The sequence below is a fragment of the Callospermophilus lateralis genome, chromosome 14 (assembly GCF_048772815.1).
Source record: "Callospermophilus lateralis isolate mCalLat2 chromosome 14, mCalLat2.hap1, whole genome shotgun sequence".
NCBI lineage: Eukaryota > Metazoa > Chordata > Mammalia > Rodentia > Sciuridae > Callospermophilus > Callospermophilus lateralis.
The window spans coordinates 55,416,072-55,433,958 of NC_135318.1; the positions used below are offsets into that span (position 1 = coordinate 55,416,072).

Below are 17,887 nucleotides of genomic sequence, written 5' to 3' on the forward strand. Positions count from 1 at the left end.
TTCAAGGACATCTGTTGGTTTTCCCCGTCTAGGGGCCTCTCACTCTTCTACTACTTCTGCATCTTCCTTTTATTTTGGGGGAAAACCCCTGCCCCCATGGTGCATGGCCTACTAGGGCCATCAGTCCACATGCTACCCCTTGAGATTCTGAGAGGGAAGCTTCAAGTTGAACCAGGCCACTCAGCGCCCTGACACCTGGAGATTGCCACAGGCCACAAAACCACCAGAATACTTTCACCTTGATGCCCCAAAGAGATGGGCTGTTGGTTTTTACTTTCTGGAATCCTGCAGTGCCCTGGTTCCTGTCCCTCCAGAGACCCAAGTCTTCACTTTTCCTTCATGTCTGTGAGCCATCCTATTCTCTTCCAGTAAATTCCTATGTGCCTTATAGAAGCCAACATTGGTTTTTGTCAATTACAGTCAAAGAACACTGACTGGTATAATAAGGAAAGGGAACTAGTTAGAAATCTAGTCCTATGATTACTTCCATAATCTCTGTTGAACTAATTATTGAAAAAGGCCAATTCTGGGATAATGGAAACTTGCCTTGAAGATGAGGGATAACTAACATTTATGGATACTTACTATGTTCCCAGACACTTCTGAAATTATGGGTATTGTTTCATTCAATCTTCAGAATGACCCCATTAGATAGGTGCTATCATCCCTATTTTATAGATGAGAAGACTGAGGCACAGAGTGATTAAATAACTTGCCCATCTTCAATGTTAGCTTTTCAAAAGCGCATTTGTTTTCTAGGGCTGCCATAACAAATCATCACATAGTGGGTGGTTGAAAACAGCATTATGTATTGTCTCAGGGTTCTGGAGGTTTCAATTCAGCAGAGCAATGTTCTCCATGACACTCAAAGAGAGAGCCGTTGCTTGCTTCTTCTAGCTTCTGGGGTTGCTGGCAATCATTGGCATTGCTTGAGTTTTAAATTCATCACTGTAACCCTGCCTCTATCATCACATGACTGTTTTCTCTCTGTGTGGCTCTTCTTTTCCTTTTCCAATATGAACAATCATATTGAATTAAGGGCCCCTCTGCTCCAGCATGACCTCATTTCAACTTAACTATTTACATCTACAGCCACCCTATTCCAAAAATGTCGCTTTCTGAAGTTCTTGAGGTTTCGACATCTTTTTTGGGGGAAGACACAATTCAATCCATAACCAAATTGTCTATAGGACTAGTTCGAAAAAGATTTCTGTAGTCAAGCAAGTTTGGGAAGCTCTTATGGCAATCATTGTGTGGTACTTGATGTTTAACTGGTTAATCTGAAAGATCATTCATCAAATTGGAACTATAATAAAGAGTTTCTCAAACATGTTTGATCGCAGACTTCTTTTTACAGGCCTGTTGTGGGGTGAGTGTCCACTGTGGGCACTGCTCTCATGCCTAGTGGGAGGCAGGGGCACCCTGGTGTGGTTCCTCTCTTCTGTTCTTGTTTCACCTCTTACCTGCTGAGTCATCTTGAGAAAACTGCTTTCTTTTTCCAAGCCTGAGTTTCCTTATTTCTAAGATAGGGGTAGCAATATACTTCCCCTCTGGGATTCTTTTTTTGGGGAGGGGGGTATTGGGGATTGAACTCAGGGGCACTTGACCACCGAGCTGCATCCCCAGCCCTATTTTGTATTTTATTTAGAGACAGGGTCTCAGTGATTTGCCTAGTACCTTTTGCTGAGGCTGGCTTTGAACTCACGATCCTCCTGCCTGCCTCCTGAGCCACTGGGATTACAGGTGTGCACCACCCTGCCTAGCTCCTATAGGGCTCCTAAGAAGACCAAATTAAATAAGATAGGCTGACAAACACCTGGTACAGGACCTGGGAGAGAAGTAGATGTTCACTTAACAGCAGGTACCTCAGTTATGCTAATCAGATGGCTCTGGATTTCTTGGTATTGTTATTAAACATTTTCAGGGTCTCAAGAACAATTCCTAAACAGGATAGTTTCTACCAATAAAGTTTTCTTGTTCATCTTCCTTTTCTTTTTATCATTTTTTTTTCTCTCTAGGAAAAAAATAAAAAAGATAATGCTTTTCTTTATGGTAATAAAAATTTATCTTGGCAAAGATTGCACCCAATTGTATTTTTAATGCTTCCAGTATGAGCAAAGCCTGGGTTGTTTGGCCCTATAGTTCCTTATTCTGCTCTTCCAGCCCACTGAGGGGAAGAGGATGTGATCATGCGATCACCAGCAGAAGGGAAATTGTGAAAGAGACCTCACTGTGAAAAAGACAGCCCACAACCACCGCCTGGGGTCTCAGAGGAAGGTGAGCTTCTGAGAGGACTTGTCCAAGAAGGGAACCGTCTGTCCTTCTATCCATCGGCATGGAACCGAAGCAGATCAGGGAGGGCTACCTTGTGAAAAAGGTAAGTAGAAGCACCACTTACAAGGCTGTCACTCAAGACAGGCTAGGGGAAGACTGGTGTCTAGCTTCGAACTCGACCCAATTCCTTTCCAGGAACGCGTTCTGCTGCACCTGTTGGGATGAAAACAGGAGCTCACTGCAGCACTGGGGAAGGCTGGGGTGGAGGAGTCAATAGGTATTCTACTGCCTTCTGTCTCTTAAAGGGAAATTGATCCAGCTCAGACTTTAGCATAGTTTAATCTTGGGGACCTGAGAATTCTGAGCAGCAGGATCTGGAAGGAGGGGCCTAGGTTAACTCCCTCACAATTTAGAATAAACTTTTTAAGAGTCACTCATGTGCGTCTGCCGAAAGAGCCAACTCTTCTACTACAGAGGTTACTCCGAGAGACTGTTTCTTTTTTTATTCAAATCTACCCTTAGGATATTTATTTGCTTGTTTTGGGGGGAGGGGTGATTAAAAATAAGTTGAAAAATGATATAGTAATTATAGTTTATTTCTTGGGCCATCTTCCTAAAATTGATGTCTAAAAAACCCATTATCTTTTAAAAATTGTACTGAAATCTCTTCACTCACAACTCTTAGTGAATTTGTTTAATAGGCCATCAAGGTGGCAGAAGCACAATTTTAAAGAGTAGGATATACAGATATACTTAAAAAATGCCTCGTCTCACTCGTTTGGTATCAGGAACACTAAATCTTGTTGAGGCCGTTCATCTTTCTTCTGATTCTGGCTGTGTGTTTTCTGAGTTGATGTGAAAAGCCCCCATGGTGAATTCACACATAGGGCTTATTGGCATCCTGTGGGCAACGCCTATACACACAAGCATGCTCACACTAACCCACGTGAAACCAGAGATTCAGAAGTGAACGGAATTTTAGTACATCCCTTCCGCTGCCATTCTGCTGAATGAACACGTAACAATGACCCTGTTTTAGGCTTTGTTTTACATGTTGGCCTAAAATGTTCTACTTCTAAGGGGACTGAACAGCATATATTGCTTCCTGCTCCCATTCTGAATTCAGTCTGAAACGGACCTGTAATCAGCTGGCCTCATCTCCTCATTTGCACAAGAGGAGACTGAGATCCATGGTCACATGGGTGTGACAGAGTTGGGACCAGAAACACACTCTGACTCCTGGCACTGACTCATGGCACTGAGCTCTGTTCAGAACCCCAGGATCTTGAAAAGCAAATTTAATCTAAGTGTTTGCAATGTATTTGTGTTGGGGAGTTATGAGTTGGTGCTGGAGGATAAATGTGCCCCTAGCTGGTATTGTCTCTGGCTAATTTGAAACATCCTTTGGAAGAGACACAGGTTTACACACAGAGGTGCATATAGTGTTCTTGTGATAGCAACTGGTGCTTCCTCTAAAATCAATAATAATCAATGTTGACTGATTTGCCTAATCCATTTGGGCTTCTTGAGAAAAGCAGGTGAATGGAAACATTTTCTGCATGGTTTTGTTTTCTGTTTGTTTGGTTTTTAGACAATGGAAAACATCTTGTAATGAAACTTGCTGTTATAAAGTTTGCATGCTTGTATTTAAACTTCTCTTAACTACAAAATATGTATTCACTCTATAATAACTGAGATTGTTTCATTAGGAAAGGAGGATAATAGAGTCAGGGTTATGAAGCATATGAACTTAAATTAGTAAATAACTTCTAATTAGTGAGAATCATTCTCTCAGATTATGGTCTGTAGATGCCCATTTAGAAAAGTGCCTAGAACATAGTAAAATTTCATACTGGTATTTTCACAATTTGTATCTTTAAAATTTTTGTTTTCAATTTACATCTTTCCTATGTTTTGCATTTTTTATGTGGGTGCCGCTTGAATACTCTCCATATAAATTTTCTAATTTGGCATTTTGTTTTTATTTTTAAAAAAATCTTATTTCAGGGCCTCATGCTCTACCACAAAGCTATGTCCTCTAACTTGACTTTTTTTGGGTGGGGTGCTTTAACACTGAGCCACAATCCCAGCCTCACCTTTTTTTTTTTGGTACCAAGGGTCTTAACTACTGAGCAATATCCCCAGCACTTTAAAAAAAAAAATTTCTTTTCTCTTTTTGAGACATGACCTCGCTATGTTACTGAGACTGGCCTTGAACTTTCGGTCCTCCTGACTCAGCCTCCTGCATATCTGGGATTACAGGAATGTACCACCATTTCTGGCTAATTTGACATTTTAAAGAAAAGTTTGGTTCATAAATATTCCCTTTGTCAGTTGTGGAACTAAACCTGGAGCCAGAGTTTCCCATAAGGTGTAAAAGTTCCTAATTTATTTAGATATTAAGTTTTTTCAGTATCTGGGTTGGTGGCCAAGTTAATCATGAAGAAAGAGCTATGAAAATCTTTCTCTGATGAGACTGTTAGGAGCCTTGACCGTGACTATTTGTGTTAAAACATGACAAGTAACAATAGCTGAATCTCTCTCTATTCTGAATCTCTCTCTATTCACCTTTTTCTCTTATGCACCTGGATAGTAATTAAGGACAACTTTATCTTTGGTCTTGTTTTATGAAATGCTTTCATTGGAGATATGATATTTTGGGTGGAAAAAATATAACATTCCTGCTCACAGAGGAATTTTGTCAAGTTAGAAATCTTGGTCTTGACAGCCAATGGGCTAGTAACTACAAAATGTTTCTGTTTTTCTTCTGTTGAGAGATAATATTTCACAATTTATGTTTCCTCTTTGGCCTCCTAAGATCTTAAATACATAATTTTCTTAAACTTATAATTATCTTGAACACATAATTCTGTCATTTTTCCAACCTTTTCATTCCAAACACCCAGATCTCCTTGCCTCAAAGTCTTGTCACTTTTTAAATTTTTTTTTCCAAGAAGCATTTATACTCAATTAGGTAGCAGCTGGCTGGTATACAAATGTGACCTCATTCAGTCTTTACCACTTTGTGATTCTCATCTTAGAGTTGAGAAAAATGAGGCTCAGGGAAAATAAGTGACTTGTTCCCTATCAAGCATTTGGTAAGAGGCTAACCTGGGATTCAGACCATCATCTCATGATGCCAGACAGGGTTCTGAAAGGCAGGCTATGCAAGCCGGCAAAAAAGAGGTCAGATGAACTCAGCAGAAGCAGTGTGGGGCCTGGACAAATTGTACTGTGGGCAAGACTGGGTTTAAGTAACCTCAGCCTCCTTTGCTCTCTGATTAGTTGTTTATTTTGCATGTGTTTGAATACATACTGCTGAAGGGAATATGTTCATATGCATGGCTTTAAAAAAGAGAAAGGAGCAAATGAATACAATGAGTAGACTAGACTCCTCCAAGTCATTTCCCTCATTCCTAGAGGTTTATGGAGCAGACCATGGTTTCCACGACAACCCTCCCAGCAACCAGTAGGTACAACAGGACTGATTCAGCGGCTTTGGGACTTGGATGTCCTGTGAGACTGGGAGAAAGCACAGGAATTAGGGTGTTGGGAAATAGAAGGATATGAGGCTGAGGCAGGAAAGAAAAGGGCTGCAGAAAACTGTGGGAGAAAGGGAGAATCTAGGACAAAAGAGAGAGGAGGAGAATCCTGGGTCCTCGCCCAGGAACGCTTTGCTACAGCTGGCTTGTCTTCTGGACAGATGAAATATCCCAGAGATTTGCAGCCATTGATTCGTCATCACGGTAATGACTAACACATGCAGTGTCTGCCAGGCAGCAGCAGGGACAGTTCTAAGCATCACATGCATCAGTCCCTTCATGTGACATACTTAGAACAACCCTACACAATGGGTACAATTATCCTGACTTTATAGATAAGGAAAGGCAGAGCCTCGCCCAAGATCCCCCAGATAAAAGTGGCACATCTGGTTTGGAACCCAGTAGTGTGGCCTCAGCTTTGCATAGAGCTGAGCTTAACCACTTTCTATCTGGCCATCTTGGGTTCATATTGCAGTGACTTTCTGTTCCAAAAGTACTCTTTGCTGTAATAGGAGGGACTCAGAAGAACCTCAAGCCAGAATAACTCCACCCTTGCCTACACCACTGTACTTGTTCCCCTCACCTCCCAGTACTGGGGATTGAACCTAGGTTCTATCACTGAGTCACATCCCCTGTCCTTTACACTTTTTAAAATAGGGTCTTGACAAGTTGCTGAGGCTGGCCTCAAATTTTTTTTTTAAACATTTATTTTTTTTAGAAGTAGTTGGACACAATACCTTTATTTTATTTATTTATTTTTATGTGGTGCTAAGGATCGAACCTAGGGCCTCGCACATGCTAGACAAGCACTCTACCACTGAGCCACAATCCCAGCCCCTGTCCTCAAATTTGTGATCCTCTCACCTCAACCTCCTGAGTCTCAGAGTCTGTAGGCATATATGATGGTGCCTGGATACATATTTTTCAAATCCCTGCTCCAAGCTAGTTATATCATCTCCTTTAACCTTTACAATGAGAAGTAGGTAATTTGTTATCTTCATTTTATAGATAAACACAAAAGTCCAGTTGCCCCAACTGTCAGCCATGGGTTGTAGCTTTTTTTTTTTTTTTTTTCTTCAGTTGCTGGGGATCAAACTTAGGGGTTATTACCTGCTAGGATAAAACTCTACCACTGAGTTCCACTTCTATCCCTTATTTTATTTAGAGTCAGGGTTTTGCTTAGTTGTCCAGGCTGGCCTTGAACTTGTGACTTTCCTGCCTCAGTCTCCTGAGTAGCTGGGGTCACAGGCATACAACACCCCTCAGCTGAGCTGTAGCTTCCTTCAGTGAAGCTGGACATACACAGGAATTAGATATTACTCTCTTCCCTGTTAAATTATAAACTGAGAACAGAGAGTGGATCTTGTTCATTTGTTATACCCAATACCAGGTGTGTCTGAAGCAGACTCTTTTATCATTAGTTGGATGCACTTGAAAGATATTTGCCTAAAATAGACTCACAGAGACCAAGGAATCAGGGTTCCATAGTATGGCAACTTTTTTTAAGTATTAAAAAAATAATTTCAGACAGGATGTTCATTTTTAGATGACATGTAAAATATGCTCCTAAGACTTATTGTTACTTTTTGCCTTGCTGGTGAGGCCCAAAGATTAGAAATAGGAATTATAGAAATAAAAAGATAAAAGGATATAGGGACAGCAGGCTCTTTGGGACAAATGCATAGAATCTCAGGGTAGAAAAGGATGTTAAATGTCCAATTGAACTTCTTCTCTGTAGCCTGCATTTCTTTTATTTTTCTATTAACAAGCATCTTGAATATTTCTTTTGTTAAGGAACTCACTAATTTAATTGTTTCCCTTTGAGTTGTGCATAAAACTGTATTTTGAAACCTCCATCTAGTGGAACTCCAGAATAAACTAAGTGTTTCACACCTTTAAAGACAATTCTCATCTGCTCTGCCTGTTCATAGACAGTTCCTTCAGCAATCTCCCAGGAGAGAAGGTGCCATCTTTGTATTCTGTTTTGAACTGGCTCCAATTTTATCTGAACCCAGGATAGTTCTCCAGGCACCTGATAAATATGGAATTAGAGGGAATAGGTAGTATTTAAAGAGTGCTCACTGTGTGCCACATATTGATTTCAGCATTTATGTGGATTGCTTTATTTAACCTCGCAACAACCCTGAGACATAGGTATTATTACTATCCTCGTTTGCCAGATGTAGAAATTTGCTTTAAAAAGTCACACTGCTAGAAAGTGCTGGGGTTGGGATTTGAGCAAGAGTCATCCAGTTCCAGGGCCCCTGGTCACTTCCTGGCTATGCCCACTTAAAGTTAGAATATTGCTTTCCTCTTTTAGATCCTATGCTATTTATACAACCCACAATGAGTGTAGTTTTTCTTTTTTTTTTTTTGACAGCCACATTAAACTGTTGAGTCATAGAGCTCTTCCCCGTCCCAAATGCCCTTTCCCCAAATCTTGGCCCATACATTTTACTTTAAAATATTTTTTAAAATCTTATTAAATAAAAGGACTGTGTCTTAATTTCAATTTGCATTTTTTGTTGCTGTTGAAGTCATCCATTTTTATTTTTGTTGGACTCACAGTAATTCTTCTTTTGAGAATTGCCTGTTTATATTATTTGCCCATTTGAAAACTGAGAGCATTTGTATATTTCTTATTGATTCTAGAATGTTTTAAAAAATACCTTAAGGTTCTCAACCTTTAATCATTTAGTTATATTGTAAATACCCAGGCATTAGCTTTTGCTTCCAGTTATTGCTTTATTTTTTAATGTACAGAGTTCATTTTTAAAATATGATCAGATGTCTCATTTTTTTTTTTTTTGATACCAGAGATTGAATTCAGGGGCACTCGACCACTGAGCCACATCCCCAACCCGATTTTGTATTTTATTTAGAGACAGGGTCTCACTGAGTTGCTTAGCACTTGGCTTTTGCTGAGACTGGCTTTGAACTTTCGATCCTCCTGCCTCAGCCTCCTGAGCCACTGGGATTACGGGCATTCGCCACTGAGCCTGGAAGATGTCTTATGCTTTTATGATTTCTTCTTTTGGTGTCATATAATGTCAGACTCTGATATACCAGTCCCATGATGATGAACATATATATTTACCAGGAAACTTTAAATCTGACTTAGCATCTAAAACTCACCATTGTGGGCATGTAATGGAATAGATTTTTGTTTGTAATGGAAGCAAACAGACATATGCTACACACACACACACACACACACACACACACACACACACGTGCGTACATGCAAACCATGCATACACAAACAAAATTGAACACCCTAATCCAAAAATAAAAAATCTTAAATGCTCTAAAACCTGAATCTTTTGAGCACTGGCTTGACACCACAAGTGGACAATTCCATACCATTTAACATGCACAAAATTATTTAATATATTGTATAAAATTACCCTTGGTTTTTTGTTTTGTTTTTGTTTTGTTTGGTACTAGGGATTGAACCCGAGGGTACTCTACCACTGAGCTACATCCCACCTCTTTTCATTTTTTAATTTGAGACAGGGTCTCACCAAATTACCCATACTGGCCTTGAACTTGCCATTCTCTTACCTTATCCTCCAGAGTTGCTGGAACCACAGGCATGTGCCACCATGCCTGATTACCTTTCCATAATGTGTGTGAGATAAAAATGAAACATAAAAATTTCATGCTTGGACTTGTGTTCCATTCCCAAGTTATATCATTATGTATATGCAGATATGCTAAAATCAGAAAAAAATCAAAATCTGAAACACATCTGGTTCCAAGCATCATTTTGGATAAGAAATATTCAACCTATATCTATCATATATCTGTCTATGTGTAATCTCCATTAAAGTGAAGTAGTTGGCTAAGTGTTATAAAAAAGAGATTGATCCAGATTTTAGAATTAGTTATCTAAGAACCAAAATGAAGATACCACCTGAGAGAAAGGGAAAGCACATAAAACTGGGAATCAAGAGAACTTGGTTCTAGTGACAGTTTCACATTAACTAGGCAGGTGTACAAGGCCTAGTCACCTAACAGGGGCCTCGGCTTTATCTCTATGGTAAAAGTGTTGATAGATGGTCCTAAATTCTTCTCTAGCTTGGTTAGACTATAATCACACTTCCAGGTTTGCTCTTGGGCGAGCACCAAGAAGGTTGAGGCCAGACAGGGAAAAATATAAGAATGGCCAATAAGATCTATTGTCAGGTTACCAGAGAATTCCATCATCCTAACCTACCTCACCACTATCAGGCCTGGAAGAGAGTACAAGCTTTATAAGTGGCCAGATTTCTCTTGATTTTTCAAGCATTAGGTTCCTCAATTTGCATAATGATCCCAAATCCCAAATGACACATCCCCCTAGGAGTTTGCTGACAGCCCCTAAAGCTATATTTGAATAAGGAAAACACACATTCACTTTGGACAGTTGTCTCTGGATGCTTTAATTGTCTGCAAAGGGAATGCAGTTCTGACAGATTTTTACCAATTTATTCCAATTCTAAGGTCAAAAGCCCTGAGTGATTATGGAAGGTATTATCCTAGATAGGCCTACAGTTGAATATTAAACTTAAGGTTTGAAAAGGATTTTAGCAGTCATCTAGTTGAAACTCTACTCTGAAAGTCTGTGGATACATCTTTCTTATTTCTAGTTATTTCAATTTTTATTGATCAGATTTGTCTATATATTTCAGTAAAATTATATTCCAAATTTTAATACATAGTAATGTCAAATGTTGTAAATTTATTTACTAACTTTCCCTAATTGTTTTAAAATATTCAAACCTATAGAAATTGAGAAAACTACTACCACTAACCATATACTTTTTACCTAGATTCATCCATTGGTAAGGAAAGGATGCATTTGCTTTTTCTTTTTTCCTTCTCGATATTTCTCTACAAATATACCCACATATAATTTTATGTCAAGAAATTTGAGAGTAATTTGCAAACATCATGCTAACTCACTCCACTACTTCAACACAAATCTAGTAAGAACAAGGATATTCTCCTATATAATCTCCTATGTAATCTTGAATGCCATTATTGCATCCAAGAAATTTAACCCTTCTACAATGCCATTGTAACTAACATAACTTTTTATATTCAACCAATTCCAAATGACTCAATAACATGCACAACTGCTTTTCATAACTTCATTATTCAATCAAGGGCCCCATGTTGCATGAATATGCAGTTTTTCCAGTGATCAAATGAGAAAGGTAACTAAAATAGAATAGTTCTCTTTCATAGGATCAACCTGGTCAGGTATGGAGGCGCTTGTCTATAACCCCAGTGATTCAGGAGGCTGAGGCAGGAAGATCACAAGTTAAAAGCCAGCCTGGGCAACTTAATGTTTGTTTGTTACATCCAATACCAGGTTGTGTCTGAAGCAGACTCTTTTATCATTAGTTGGATGATAAATCAAAATTAAAATTTGAAAGTGTTGGGTATGAAGCTCAGTGTTATAGCTCCTGGGTTCAATCCCCAGCACCACATAAAAAGCAACCTGAACATAGCCATATTACTATAATCATTGTGTATGCCCTTCATGGAATTAATTCTCAGGACCTGTATACAGCTAAACAGAACATTGCTTTTTAACTTGAAGGAAAACATATATACAAAAAAAACATGTAAGCTATGCCATAATTTTTACACACACACACACACACACACACACACACACACACACACACATAATGTACATCATACACAGAACAAGATGAGACATTGACAGTATCCCATAAAAATCATTGCTCTCCTTCCAACTCTATACTCCCATCATAGGTTACCATTAGTGTAACCTCTCACCAGTTATGCCTGATCTTGAACTTCACATAAATGGATTCATACTCTAAGTACATTTTTTGCCTGTTCTTTTTTCACTTGATATAACGTCTATGAAATTGAGCTGTGGTGTTGTAAGTACCAGTAGTTCACTTTTTTAAATCATTAAGTTGTATTCTGTTATGTGAATTCACTGTATTAATAATAAATTTATATGTTTTCACTGTACAGTTTACTTATCCATTCTCCTGTTGATGGCTATTTGAGTTATTCTCCATTTTTGGCTATTATGAATGATGTTGCCATGGATGCTATGTATATTCTAGTATCTAACCTTGTTGGCAGTATTGACTCATTTCTCTCAGATCTGTGACCAGGTGTGGAATTGCTGTTGCAAAGGGCACGTGTCTGTGTTTAGCTTTAGGGTAAAATTTCCAAATAGGATATAACATTTTGCATTTCTTCCAGCTATGTATAGAAATTTCAGTTATTGTTCTTTCTTGACAAGTCTTGCTCTTCTCTATCTTTATAAATGTTGGGTACTCTTGTGGATGTGTCGAGGTATCTCATCGTGGTTTGAATCCATGTTTCCCTGATAAATAATGATGATGAACACTTTTTCATATATCTTCTTTGATTTTATGCCTGTTTACCATTTTTTGGCCCGTGTAAAAATCATATTGTTTCTACTTTTCTTGTTGATTTTAAGGAGTTCTTTATGTTTTGAATATGAATCTAAGATGTAAAACAGGAAGGAATTTGATTAAAATTATTTATGTGTTGGCATTAGTGTCTGACCTTGTCCATTTTTTGAAAAGGGAAATAGTGTAGTGTTACTCTAGATTAATTATTCTTCCTGGGCAAAAAAGTGTATTTTGGTTAGGGGTGGGGGACAACTCTTTTAGAAGCCCAAACAAAGGAAATGTTTGGACAAGAAAAAGTAGTTATCTTCTTTGTATAGTCTTCCTTTTGGGCAACTAGACCTTTATATAGAAGCTCTTTGTATTTGAGATAAGCAGCAGGATCTGCTGGGAGCTGGATGATAATTTTAATTTGTGGTGGTCATGACAGGGTGATATTGTGGGTCAAGGAATAGAGGCAAAAGAATTTACTTTATTCCTTTTCCAAAGCCCTCCCCCAAATTAAACCAGAAAAAGATATTTTCTCAGACTAGTCAGAATGGTTAATTTGTTGCTAAAGGAGCAGTTGGCATTACTTCAAACTGAATCTTTGTAAGTATTAATTTTCCTGTGAGCCACATTGACTCTGATAGCATCACTCTTATTGTAGACTAATTCGCAAGTGATTTTCATAGAGCCTAGCCATGCCTGCACACAGGCTTTTGTCTGAGTTTCTTCTTGACATCCATATTTAGATAAAATCTGATTGAACCAAGGGATGGAAGCACTGCAGCACCTTAGGAGCTCTGTGAGCATGGACACAGCTGTTGGATCAAGATGCTTTTCCAGTTTGCCCAGATTCAGGCATATACTCCTATTTAGTTTAAGCTGGCACTTGAGATAGAATCTATTTACCTTCCTTGAGTTTAATTAAACACCATCAGCAGGCTTGGGAGCAGAAAGTAAACCACAGAAAGTCAGCCTGGAATGCGCATGAAGGAGAGTGGAGATCCAAATTGTACTCCCTTGGTCATGGCCCATTAGAGGCTTATAGGCTGATTATAGATGTGTGTGTGTGTGTGTGTGTGTGTGTGTGTGTGTGCGTGTATCTTAATTAAAAACTAATTCTATCCAGGCACAGTGGTGCATGCCTGTAATCCTAGCGGCTCAGGAGGCTGAGACAGGAGGATCTTGAGTTCAAAGCAAGTCTCAGAAACAGTGAAGTGCCAAGCAACTCAGTGAGACTTTGTCTCTAAATAAAAAAGAGGTGGGAGAGAAAGGGAGGGAGAATGGGAATTGCATGGAAGAGGGAAGGAGACCCCCTTCGTTATACAGAATACAGGTATGAGAATGTGAGGGAAAAAAAAAGGAGAAGAAGAAGAAGGGGTCACATTAGATTGGGTAGAGAGAAGTGATGGGAGGGGAGGGGAGGGGGGAATGGAAGGACAGCAGAATAGAATATATATTATTATTGCTGTGGGTATATACGTGACTGCATGACCAATGTAATTCTGCAATCTGTACATTCAGAAAAATGAGAAATTATATCCCATCTGATTCAAATGTATGATATGTCAAGATCACTGTACTGTCATGTGTAACTAATTAAAACAAATTTAAAAAACCCAAAGAAATAAAGAAAAAAAAATACAAGAAAGGGCTAGGAATGTGGCTCAGTAGTTAATTGGCCCTGAGTTCAATCCCATATCCACCCTTCCCGCCCCGCCCAAAAAAACCAATTCTAACAAAATGAAAGTCCCCTTCTCCAATGAAGGCTGCTTTCCTGAGCAACCTGATCATACAAATATGGATCACCTCCCTCTATATTGACCAAAGCTGTGCTATTTATTAAGTCCTACATGTGTCTGTAGAATAATTTCAGAAAACATCGTTATACTTTGTTTCTACTCTCGTGTTAATCATTTCTTCATATCTTCCTCATTTAGTCTTAAATACTCATTATCACATAATGTGATTTTAAACTACAACCATTCATGCCACAAAATATTTATTGAGGACCTGGTAATGTCATTCAGTGGTAGGTTCTTGACTTCCTGAAATTAACAGAGTTTGTTGGCAATTTTTAGCTGACAATGTTTTATATACTTTATGTTTTAAATGCACATATGAATACATATATACATATGTATGCATAATATATACATTGTATAATTCCTGTATATATGTAAGCATATATGTATTGTTCACATACATACATGTTTTATTCATTATGTAAACCTAATTAATACTTGCTAATATGATGTAAGAGAGAATTATTATCTTCTCTTTAAAAAAAACTGTGGCTCAGAAATTAAACACATTCCCCCTAGGATATGTACAACTAATAAACAGCACAAGGGTCAAATGCAGGTTTGAGGTCATTCTGTACTTTCAAGCACCCTAAATACACACATGCCATATGATGACCTAGGAGGCATGCAAGTCCAGGGACGACCCCAAACCTTAATCTACCAAAAAAGAAACCAAAGAGAGGTGACTTGTTTGCTCACAAATACATCCTCAAATCGACGTCAGCTTTCCCATTCATTATTCTACAGTGCACCTGGCTCAATGTTCCAGGGTCTTCCTCATTCACAAGATGATAGTGCTACCAGCTCATTACCACTGAGAGAGGATGAAAGAGTAGCTGTTTATTGTGCTAGAAACTCAAACAGGCATACAAACATGACCATCTTTTAAGATATTTAATAATACAACCTCCTGTTTATAACCACAGTTCAACTTAAAATGTCCTGTCCACATTATTTCCATTAATATGTGCTAGAGTCCTTTGAGGTAGTCATTGTCACCCCCATTTTAGTATTGGGAACTGAAGCTCAGAAAGGCTGCTCAAGTTTGAGTAGCAAGGACACAGCAGAGCTTGAACTGGGTCGTTTGATATTCAGCAATCACGGCAGCATGGTCTGGCCTTAAAAGTGGAGGCAGAATTGAGGTGGGACCAGATTTTATTTATAGCCATCTTCAGTGAATCAGATCAGGTGGCCTGAAGATCATATTTTGAAAAGCTCTAGGAAAATTGCTTCCTATATTTTGACTCTATAATTCTGATAAACACCCCCAGGAATTAAAATTTTCTCAAAATTAAAAACCTTTTGACAAAATACCAGTGGTTGTCATTTTTCTATTTTTTTTTCTCTTCTCAAAACAGGCAGTTAAAAACTGAAAAGTACATGAAGACAAAGAAATATGAGCTGTACTCAAAACTGTTTTCAAGGAACCCCGCCCATCTCAGATCTTTATGTTGTCCTTCTAGGGGAGCGTGTTTAACACCTGGAAAGCCATGTGGGTTGTATTGTTAGAAGATGGAATTGAATTCTACAAGAAGAAAAGTGACAACAGCCCCAAAGGGATGATCCCCCTGAAAGGAAGCACCCTGACGAGCTCTTGTCAGGACTTTGCCAAGAGGATGGTGAGTTGACATCCCGAGCTACAGATCTGGGTCAGGCACTGACCTTTAAGTCTGTGCATGGCCTGCAGTATAAGCAGTGCCCCCTGGACCAGCCTCATTCACTATCAACCACACTTCACCATGGCGTTTGGGTCTCTCTTGGGCGGAAAAGGTTTGGGGCAACTGTTCTCTTTAAGATGGGCCTCGGTGCCTTAAACATGGTCATTTCTAATGGGATGTGTTTTGATTTTCAGTTTGTGTTTAAGATTACTACGACCAAGCAGCAGGACCACTTCTTCCAGGCAAGCTTCCTGGAGGAGAGAGATGCTTGGGTTAAGGACATCAAGAGAGCCATTAAATGCATTGAAGGAGGCCAGAAGTTTGCAAGGAAATCCACAAGGAGGTCCATTCGTCTGCCAGAAACCATCGACTTAGGGTGATTTTCTGGGATTGCTTCTCTCTACCCTTCCTTTTTCTCTCTGCTTTCTGAGGGGAAGAGCACAACAGATCCTGCTCCAAGGCTTGCTTGGCCACCTCTGAAGTCTGTATCCACTCTGCCAAGCTGCACTGGCAATTGGTGGACCTAGATGTTTAACTGGGTCGGAGGCAAGAAGCTAATGGAATAGAAATGTATAATTTCCCTCACTGGGTAGCTTTGTGTATGTGGTGTATGTCTGTCGGGGTGGGGTAGGGAGAATGGATGACTCATCATTTCATTTATGAAGTAGCCATAATAAGTTATTTGTCTGGAAAGAAAGCATCAGGATCTCTAGGCAGCAAGGAAGAAGCAGGAATTAAGTATATAAGCAAGTGAGATTTCAAGTTTGAATTCATGCTTGATGAATGTCAGGAAGGGCCAGCCAGGGTGAACACCATCCTGCATGAAAGCCATTTGTTCCCTGCCCTGGTTTAATGGGCTGCGATACTGGCTAGCTTGGCATTGCAAGTGATAGTTATCATCTAAAGGGGGTCAGAGACCAACAGGAAAATATAGCCTCTTGGCAGAGATTGTGAATGGAGTTCTTTCCTGCATGCTTCATATCTTCTATGAGCACAGGAATCTCTTTCTTTCTTTCTGTTTTTTTCTTTTTCTTTTTTCTTTTCTTTTCTTTTTTTTTTTTTTTTTTTTTTTTTTTTTTGAGTACCAGGGATTGAACTCAGGGGCACTCGACCACGGAGCCACATCCCCAGCCCTATTTTGTATTTTGTTTAGAGACAGGGTCTCACTGAATTGCTTAGCACCTACCTCACTTTTCCTGAGGCTGGCTTTCAACTTGTGATTCTCCTGCCTCAGTGTCCTGAGCTGTTGGGATTACAGGCATGTGCCACCTCACCTGGCAGGAATATCTTTCTTTCTGGTAGTTTTGCTTTTAATTGAGCATACATTGAAACAGGAACCCTGTTGGGAGGAATATCAAGCTAGCTGCTTAAAATGTCCAACAAGAATTCTCTTTACAAGGGGTGGGTAAGAGATGGGACACATCTAAGAGGAGACACATCTGCATGATTAATACAAGACTCCTGTCACAGGAGTAATGTTTGGGCACTGAGCTTAGTAAGACTCAGCAGCTTCCCTCACCATGGGAGCTTTTTGATAAAGACCCAAGAGGAGACACCTAGCTTTGGCTGCAGCTGCTGGTTCGGGACATCAGGTGATCACATTCCTGAGTGATGTCAGGGAGGAAATGATGCTCAAACTACATGGAGCCACAATATACAAGAAAGTTGCCTATGTTGTGCCTTAGATTCTCCAATAAGGCTATTTTTGGTTTATTGTTCCAAAGACAAGAAAAGTGAGAACTTATATTTTGATTTATCTCATTATTTTTAGAATAAAAAATAAGCTTAGTGGGAATGTTTGGTTTCTTCAAGGCAATAGTCTACAAGATGGTCTCTTGAAGATCTTTAAATAATTGGGGGACTGTGTTAGCTTTCCATTACTATAACAGATACCTGAGATAATCAACTTACAAAGAAGAAAGGTTCAATTGAGCATACTCTGAAACAGGAACCCTATTGGCTTATAGTTTTGGAGGTTTCAGTCAATGGTAAGTTGGATCCATTTTGCTTTTAGGCCTTTGATGGTAGTGGCACATGAGGCAGGAGTGCATGGTAAAGCGAAACCATTCACCTCATTGTCGGGTTGTGAAAGAGAGAGAGTCTGGGGTACCACAGTTCCCTTTGAGGGCATATCCCCAATGACTGAAAGACCTCTCATGAGGACCCACCTCCTTAGTGTCCTCTACCTCTCAACAGGGCTAAGCTGGGAACTA

At 39.3% G+C, this 17,887-nt stretch overlaps 1 protein-coding gene across 1 annotated transcript in view; it reads left to right on the top strand.

Moving 5' to 3' along the window:
• Positions 1–2,246: 2,246 nt before the first annotated feature.
• Positions 2,247–17,887, top strand: part of Plek (pleckstrin) — a 29,227-nt gene continuing 13,586 nt past the window's right edge. Inside the window, exons 1-3 of the mRNA XM_076833141.2 lie at positions 2,247–2,377; positions 15,480–15,635; positions 15,869–16,050. Coding sequence (XP_076689256.1) covers positions 2,336–2,377; positions 15,480–15,635; positions 15,869–16,050 — 380 coding nt within the window. The 5' untranslated portion in view covers positions 2,247–2,335. The remainder of the gene's footprint in view (positions 2,378–15,479; positions 15,636–15,868; positions 16,051–17,887) is intronic.